At 57.2% G+C, this 8,431-nt stretch overlaps 1 protein-coding gene across 1 annotated transcript in view; it reads right to left on the bottom strand.

Annotated features, from left to right (window-relative positions):
* Positions 1–3,044: 3,044 nt before the first annotated feature.
* MYO1C (myosin IC) overlaps positions 3,045–8,431 on the bottom strand; it is a 21,754-nt gene continuing 16,367 nt past the window's right edge. Inside the window, exons 18-32 of the mRNA XM_014464729.2 lie at positions 7,417–7,522; positions 7,193–7,310; positions 6,521–6,634; positions 6,369–6,445; positions 5,946–6,014; positions 5,766–5,850; positions 5,507–5,666; positions 5,138–5,221; positions 4,383–4,476; positions 4,244–4,299; positions 4,001–4,136; positions 3,854–3,924; positions 3,658–3,758; positions 3,484–3,583; positions 3,045–3,126 (exon numbers count right to left, since the gene is read on the bottom strand). Coding sequence (XP_014320215.1) covers positions 3,723–3,758; positions 3,854–3,924; positions 4,001–4,136; positions 4,244–4,299; positions 4,383–4,476; positions 5,138–5,221; positions 5,507–5,666; positions 5,766–5,850; positions 5,946–6,014; positions 6,369–6,445; positions 6,521–6,634; positions 7,193–7,310; positions 7,417–7,522 — 1,206 coding nt within the window. The 3' untranslated portion in view covers positions 3,045–3,126; positions 3,484–3,583; positions 3,658–3,722. The remainder of the gene's footprint in view (positions 3,127–3,483; positions 3,584–3,657; positions 3,759–3,853; positions 3,925–4,000; positions 4,137–4,243; positions 4,300–4,382; positions 4,477–5,137; positions 5,222–5,506; positions 5,667–5,765; positions 5,851–5,945; positions 6,015–6,368; positions 6,446–6,520; positions 6,635–7,192; positions 7,311–7,416; positions 7,523–8,431) is intronic.

Below are 8,431 nucleotides of genomic sequence, written 5' to 3'. Positions count from 1 at the left end.
GACTCCACCCTGCGATGGAAACGGTGGACACTGGCTTTGTTTCTAACTCGACGGAGTCCCCAGCGGCACATCTTCCAGGACTGGATTAAGAGAAATGGGACTTTGAAAACCCAAGGATGTCATTCCATGAAAATAAAGCTTTCTGCCACATCTCCAGAAATACTTATTTCAGCGGCACCCAAAGAACCCCACTCCCACCAGCAAAGGAGAAAGGCAATCCACACATTTCTCCGCTAACAGGACAATGGGCAGCTATCTCCTGGAGGGCACTGCACTTCCTGCAGGAGGTGAGAGAACCATCCCTGATGACCTCTCAAAAGGACAGGGTGCCCAGTGGCATCTGGGCTATCACTCTCCCAGGTGTACCCATTGACTAGAGAAAGGAATGTGGTTACAGTTGTAAACCTGGTCATTGCACCTAACACAATGTTTATCTTATCTGTCGGCTTCTTGGAGCCACTGTTACTACTGATAGACTAATTACTGTGGTGCTTTCACTTTCCTATACATTAATTTGTAGGGCAGTGTCAAAATCTAGGTGTGTTCACAGGGTTGTGTCAAGCTCAAGATAGTCATACCATGCATGGTATCTCATTGATTGAGAACTTTTGCCCCAGGTGATGAATCTAAACTCAGCAGGTAGCTTGGCCCTAACCGGGAACTTTCCTTGCCCTTAAGGCCTGCCATTCCTTCTGCCCGCAGTGCCCCTCCCACTTGGGAAGGCTTAGCCATTTGCTGATGAGCTCTGTGGTTGCAGCTTGCAGCACTCATTCCCTTTCTTCTGGAGGCAACGCTGATTTTCTTTTGGGAAGTCATCTACCCCCATCTTGGTCCTTGCGGTCAGGTGTGGCACATGCTCCTTGTTCTAGGGGTGTAGACACATGGCCCAGGCCTGGCACGCACACATCAGAATGAGCTTTCTCCCTAACTACAATGAATGGGACAGGAAAGCACCTCATTCAAGCGGTCCACTGAGAATTGGCTCTAAGACTTTTGAGTTACTTAACAAGAGGCGCTTTTTCTCTCTGCCTTTGATGCCAACTTCATGGAATGCAAGTCCGGAGCTGTTGGTGGCTGTTGCTGCCACCACATCACCAGGAAAGGCTGAGCCAAGAGATGGTTCCAGACACATCTGTGAGCGCCTGGGAGCAGCCCAACCTGGGGCTGCTAGACTGTGAATGCTATTGAATGTCCTTTGCTTCCCGAGCCAGTTTAGATTGGGTTGGTCACTTGCAACCCAATCCAAATTTGGAGGCTATCCTTTGAGGCCTACTCAAATGCCATCTCTTTTTTTAAAAAAAAATAAAATAAATTTTATTGATTTTTTTTACAGAGAGGAAAGGAGAGGGATAGAGAGTTAGAAACATCCATGAGAGAGAAACATCCATCAGCTGCCTCCTGCACACCCTGCACTGGGGATGTGCCCTCAACGAAGGTACATGCCCTTGACCGGAATCAAACCCAGGACCCTTGAGTCCACAGGCCGATGCTCTATCCACTGAGCCAAACTGGTCAGGGCATGTCATCTTCTTTGTGACGTGTTGGCAACCCTTCATCCCCCCCACCCCCAACCCCCGTCCCTGTCAGGAGTCAGTCTCTTGCAGGTCTGCCCCTTGGCTCCTGCACTTTCCACCCAGGGCTGCACTTCTGTGCACCAGCCTTCCAGGACAGGCCGAGGTCACAGGGAAGGGACTGTGTGTGATGCTTCCTGCCTCCCAGCTCAAAGCACTGGGCCAGGCTGAGCAGCCCTTCTCAGGAGTCAATGTTGCGGCCACTGGTCACACCTGCTCTTCTCCCTGGGAAGGGAGCTCTGCCTCCCTCCTTCGGGGGACAAGGCAAAAATTCTAATACAAGACCCCTGGCTGCCTTCTAGGGGTCCTCTCCCCTTCCTAACATTCACAAGGAGACCAATGTTGGCAAACACGTATTGCTTTATTTAGTGTTTCTCTGGATTGCAGAAGTGTCAGCAGTGGGCCGAGACCCCAGGAGGCAGAGGCAGCTGGGCAGCCCAGGCTCTCTGGGGAGGTGTGAGGGGAGCAGCAGCAGAAAGAGGTGATGCCCCTGCAGCTCCTCCCAAGGCTGGCCCCTTCCCCAGGTTCCCAGGACAGGGGGCAGCCTGGGGCACAGGAAAGGCCTCACATCCTTGAAATGGGGCCAGTTATGGTGAGCAGGGTATGTGTCATCATAAGGTATGGACTCAGGCAGAAGGGCTTCTCCTACCTGGTGGCTCCCAAGGGTGATTGCTGGTCAGGGAGCCACATGCACCCTAAGACATGAGCCTGTTTTCTGGGGCCCCTGTTCCTGGATGAGGCACTGAGAGGACAGGGCTGCGGTCCTGGTTTTGCCCCAACCTGCTGGACGAAGGAAGGCAAGTCCCTTCCCCTCTTTGGGCTACTGTCTCCTGCTGTCACACGAGGAAGCTGGACTAGCTGATCTCAGTCTCGCACATTTTGTGGTCTGAGATACCTTCCCCGACTCCAGGACAGCCTCAGGCTAGGCTGGTATTGAAAGGACATTGTTAAGGCAGGAAAAGGGGGCAGGCAAGGGTGGTCTCAGCCCCCAGAAGGATGTCGGAGCGGGCTGCAGAGGATCTAGGTGTCCACTGAGCGGGCTGCAGTGGGGAGACAGGCAGGCAGACAAGGCGCAAGGGAACGAGGAGGACAGAGGGGCCTGGGCAGAAAAAAGGGCACCAGGGCCCAGACCGCCCCACCTCTGAGCTACCTTCCCTGCCTGGCTGGAGTCAGGGAAAACACATCCAGTGTGTCTTGGGGTGGGAAATGGCTAAAAAAAAAATAGTTTCTTATAAAGCATCAAAAAATCTCAGAGAAAACCTCAGCAAAAGTTCCCTTCTCTCAAATATTTGGCATCGACAGTGGGGCTGGCGTGTCTGCCTCTGGCCCCGGCTTTCCTATTGCTGTGGCCCGGCCTGGCCCACCCCTCCCTGCAGCGCCCTCAAGAGAGGGGAGAGCAGGAGGCAGGAGTTTGTGGGCTTCGAGGTGTCCCTGGGTCCCTGTCTGGAAGCTCGAGTCTTTGGTAACGGGAGGGGAAGAGAGGATAAGCAAAGCGTTGGGAGGTGGGAGGGCCCAGTGGGCACCTTCATCACCGAGAGTTCAGCCGTGGGGCCACCTGTGGGGAAGGGAGAAGCCCAAGTGTGAGCGGGAAGCAGACAGGCGCACTGGGCACTTGTCTTCATGGGTTAGGAGCATGCAGCGGCGGCCTGGTCCTGCAGACTCTGGTCCCACTCCCTAGCCGGAGTGGGCCTCCCTTCCCACCCAGCACACCCAGGCCCCCAGGTCTTCCCCCTCCCCGTGCTGCCATCTTTATGACCCTCGGCACTACAGGGCTCCAAAGGCCCCTCCCTCTGGCCCCAAATGGGCAGCAGGATGACCGGGGTGGTGTGGTACCCAAGCACTGCCAGGACGCCTTGGTCACCGGAGGTCCCACCCCAGTCCTAGGGCCACCCCAGTCCCAGGTCCCACTCACCACAGCCAGGTGACCGTTCTTGGCCTTAGTGATGAGCAGCTCTGAGCCAGGTGTGAAGTCGATAATGCCGTCCCTGCCAGGGCCCCCTGCATACGTGATGCTGGAGGGAAGGGTGTGTGTGAGGACGGCCCCAGTGTGTACACTCAGCCCCCTCCCCATGCCTACCTGCCTCACCTGCCCTGGTTGATGTTGATGTTGTTCACACGGTCAGCGCTAAAGAGCCGTCTTGAGTCAGTGTCTCAATCACATGAGTCACTCTGCAGCACCACATCCCCCTAGAGGCCCGACCAGAGGAGAGGTTAGGCTCTGCCCTGACCTACAGAACCCACCGCACCCCACCCCACCCTGCCTCCCTGTCTCCAAAGAGCACCTTCTGCTTGTTGTCCTCGCGCTGCACATGCAGCACAAAGAGGCTGTCGCTCAGGCTGCTGACGGAGATTCCTGAGGGGGAAGGGCAGAGGTTAGGGATCAAGGTCAGAGCAGGGACCCCTCTGCGCAGCCCTGGACTCTGGCTCACCGGTCAGGTTGGTGTAATCAATCCTCTGCTTGACTTTGGCATCCTCCACGATGACCACAGCGTTGGGCGTCAGTAGCAGTTGCCGGGGTCGGGGTTTGTAGCCCTTCCGGTCGTATTTCACTACAGGCACCGCGTACTGAGGACAGAAGGTGGGATGAGGGGCAGGGGAGGGGCCGAGGGGCTCCAGGGAAAACCCCCTCACCCTCTGCCCGGGCCCCGATGCCTCCATCCCCGATGTCTCACCTGGATGGGCTCAGTGCCAAGGGCCTGCAGCACTTTGGGGCTGATCTCGTCTGCACCTGCACCAGGTGGGGGAGAGTCAGAGGAGAGAGGGGACTAGGACGGTGAGGGAGGGTTTGACACTGGGAAGTCAGGGGCTCACCAAGCCGTGTGCTGATGAAGAGCCTGGGGACACTCTGTGGGTAATTGTCCTTCTTGCCCTTGAAGATCTCACTGGCCACGGCTTTCTGATGCAGCTGAGGGACGAGGGCCGGGAGGAGGGAGTCAGAGGGTGGGGCCTACCAGAGCCTCAGAAGCTGAGACAGCCTCCCTCACCCTCTTTCCAGCCCCAACAGCAGGAGGCTAAGCCCTGCCACCAACACTCCCATGAACCCCTCCTCTACCGCACCCCCGGCTCCACCAACCAAGGCAGAGAGTTCCCTAGAAGGGTCCTGACAGCAATGTCAGGGTGCAGGCCCTGGGACCCCCAATATTTAGCTTCAACATGGGATCTTGAAGCTGGCTGATTGCTAATACTCAAACCTACTACAGGTCACCTGAGCGGGTGGGTCCTTTAGCATCGCCCAGTATTGAGTTGGCAAACACAAGGCACATTGGCAGCCAATGTCTGTCTCCAAAACCAGGGCAGACATTACCAACCGGTTAGACTGACGCTGCAGCCTTTTCCACACAGGCCTCTGGGAAGCCTCTACTGTCCAGTGGAGTTGGCCCAGGTGAACCCTACTTTCCACCCACAACCTACTCCAGCTTCTGCTTCATACGTGCGGCCCAAGAGGGGCTGGGATCCATTTGAGGTCACATGGTAAATCAGGAGTAAAGTGCTCCCCCAGGCCGGCACTCTTCAAGTGGTGCCCCTGCCCCCTGGCCAGTCCACACCTGCCTCTTGGCTCTCCATACCTGCTGCTTCCACTCAGGGCTGATGCTCCGGCAGTACTTCCACACCATGTTCTTCATACACAACTCCCGCAGAAGCTCGGAGGCCTGTGGGCACAACGCGAGCAACATCAGGCACCCAGACAGCTGGCTCCCTTCCCTCCGAGGACTAGGGGCATATGCCCACCACCGGGCTCTGGCCTAAGCGACATCCCCTCAATCTGGACAACCCCTTCCATTCCTGAAGGCGTTTCTCTCAAAACAACTAGCCCTCCATGGCCCAGCCCCAGTTCTACTCCCTTGGGGAGCCCTGACTGCTCCTCTGGCCTCATGCTAATTGGTCCCCTCCCGAGTGCTTTGAAAGTCGCCAAGCCAGCAGGGAGGGCCGCAGACCTCACGCAGGGCAGGGGGTGGTATGGGCCAGGAAGTGTCCAGGACATTCCGGGGCAGCTGCCGCCGCAGGTTGAGCAAAAATGAGGTGCGCACGTGGTCCAGGAAGAAGGCGTTCTCGGGGCAACGGGGTGCATGGCGCAGGATGAAGCCTCGAATGAGCCTGGGGGTGGGGAGCCCAACGGGGATGGGGGTGAGAAGTCTGCAACGGACCCCTACACACGTCCGGTTCCGCACCCCCTCGTGGTGCCCCAGTGCTCACCGCCGGATAGTCTGTGCTGCCCACTTCCTCTTGGCCGCCTTCCTCCGTCCCAGAGTTCCCCGCCACCAGGACTGGATGCAGATGGCTGCAGAGACCACAGATGGCTGACCTCTATCCCCTCACCAGGTGGCCCACCCTAGCCCCAGGCCCTGCCCGCTGAAGACCCAGCGGCCCCCGAACCTGATCGCTTCACCCGGAGGAATTTCTGCCGCCAGTGGAAGCCCCGCCAGGAGGCCTGGATCTTTGTGGCTGTGGGTGAGAAAGAAAGTCAATGGACCAGAGCTCAGGGACCAGCTGGGGCCTGGCTGCCAGAGCTCACTGAGTGGCATGGATGAGCAATGGCTGAAGGAGCTACTGAGTGAGGATAAATAAGAAGGGAGAGTAAGTGGAAGCGAGTAGGAGGCAGCAATGGAATGTGGGAACATGCTCAGCATTTGTACCAAGGGCAGGACAGATGGTGGGGGCAGGGGCTGGGGCTGGTAAGGAGGGGGGCAGCTGAATGTGGGCGAGGCGGACTTCCTGAAAAAGGAGCCCAAATGCGGTGATTTATTTCCTGCCCCCAGAACGGACCCCCTGGGACAGGAAAGGTGGGGCCTCTCTCACCCAGGCTCTGCCTCCGGACCTCCAGCGCATCCTCTGTGGCAAACAGCGTCTTGGGGAAGCGGATGAAGATCTTGGTCCTGGGAGGGCAGCAGTGATCAGCCCCTGGTTGCCATCCCCATGCCCTCTAGACCCCAGGAGTGGGCACCACTCACCTGCCCATCTTATACTCTTCTGGCTTATAGCCGAGGTGCCTGACCAGCACAGCCACCCCATCCTGAGGCCGTCCTGCCCAAGTGGGCCATGTCTCCGGGCACAGCGACTTGTACCTGGGGGGCAGGAGCAGAAATGTACGGGCTCCCACCTCAGCCACCACCCTCCCTGGGGACCCAGACCAGCTTTTCTGGGCACCTGCCGGGAGGTTCCCCTAACGGGCAGCTCACAGAACGCATGGGAGGTGGCTCTGTTGTCCCCCTTATAACAATAAGGCAATTAATATTCTCATCTGCCTAAGGCTACGGGCTGGAAAGTAGCAGAGATGGAATTCACACCTGACTGTGTCCCCAGACCCTAAGTCAGGATAACCACAAAGCGGCTCTCCCCTGTCTGAGCTGATAGAAACTCTGTCCTCATAAGCTTTCAGCATTTCTCCTGGTGACAGATATGTGGATGCCTGCCTCAGGCCACATGCTCTGTGAAGGCAAGGCCTGGGGGGAGGGGTTCTACCAGCTCGGCATTAGGCCTGCAGCATGGAAAGGCCTCAGCAGCTCAGAGCCTCAGCATCCTGGCTTTGCAATGGGGCTGGGAACCCGTCTTCCCTCCCAGGATCTGCCAGGCTCCTACCCTCTGGACCCCTTGTCCTGGCACTGAGCCAGGCCCGCCCCCACCTCTGCAGGAAAGCCTCGTATTTGCGGCGATAGGCAAAGCCGGCTCTGCGCACTCGCAGGTTCTCCATCAGTCCCAGGTACTTCACCTGGTGCCGGATCAGCACCTCATCAAAGCGGCCTGGAGGAGGGGTGACAGGGCAATCAGTGGGCTCGCAGCATGGACAGAGGGCCTGTGGCCCTTGCCCAGAGGCTCAGCCCACGGGCCCATGGGTGGGAGGGCCTACCGGGTTGCTTGGCGTCGTTGGGCTTGATGCAGCGGATGTAGGCGGGCTCCTTGGACTGCAGGATCTCCACCAGCTGCAGGAGGCTCATCTTGAACTGGGTGGCCACCTGGTGAGCCAAGGCAAAGGGGAGGTTGGCTGGAGCTGGGCTGATGCCTCTGACTCCTAGCACAGCCTCACCCTGGAGCAAAATAGCAATTCCCTCAACTACCCACCACCCTGCTGGGGCCCTTCCTCCCTCACAAAGAGGAAGGGGACAGACTAGGCCCACCTGCATCACCACAATGGCTTGACTAGAGACCTCAGTTTAGGAACCTCACTGGGGTCTAAAAACCCTGCTCAGGCCTCAGCACAACCTCAATCCTACACCTTCCTTTGGCAAGCACTCTTCCTCTTCTAGAATTTCAGGGCCACTTTCCTCAACAATGTGTCCTACACCTGTACGTCCGACCATTATCCCTGTACACTGCTATGTAGAACCTTCAAGCAGACTCCAGCAGACTCGCAATCTGTCGTGGCCCCATTAGTAACAGGGGTGTATGCCTGTGGTTCTGGGAGCACCAAGAAGGGGCAACTAATCCCATTTATGGGGGAGCGGGCGGCAGGAAAGGCCTCCTGGACATGCCCCTTCACCTAAGTTTTAAACCAGTGGTTCTCAACCTTGACTGCACATTAGAATCACCTACCAAAAAAGTTTGATGCGATAGTGATGAGTAGAGAGAATTAGAGGGTGACCCGGAGGGCATAAAGCGAAGGGGTCCCGAATCAGGTAGCAAGATTGGCAAAGTTGATTAAAAAAATTTTACACGAACAGAACGGAACAATGTAAGGAGATTTAGCCGATGGGGTCAACTGGCCGGTAGAGTGGGGTGGCTTGTGTGTAGGAAGAATGCGGGGGAGCGTAATAAAGGGTAGTACGTAGATAGGGGACGAACAAAAAGGGCTAGGATTCAGGCGGGTTCTGGGCGAAAGGGGAGGGAGAGATAGAGGGGGGGAGGAGGAATGGCGATGTAGGGTA

This window comes from Myotis lucifugus, unplaced genomic scaffold (genome assembly GCF_000147115.1).
Source record: "Myotis lucifugus unplaced genomic scaffold, Myoluc2.0 scaffold_262, whole genome shotgun sequence".
Taxonomy (NCBI): domain Eukaryota; kingdom Metazoa; phylum Chordata; class Mammalia; order Chiroptera; family Vespertilionidae; genus Myotis; species Myotis lucifugus.
The sequence above is the reverse complement of the archived record's forward strand: the minus strand, read 5'-3'. Positions and strand labels throughout refer to the sequence as shown.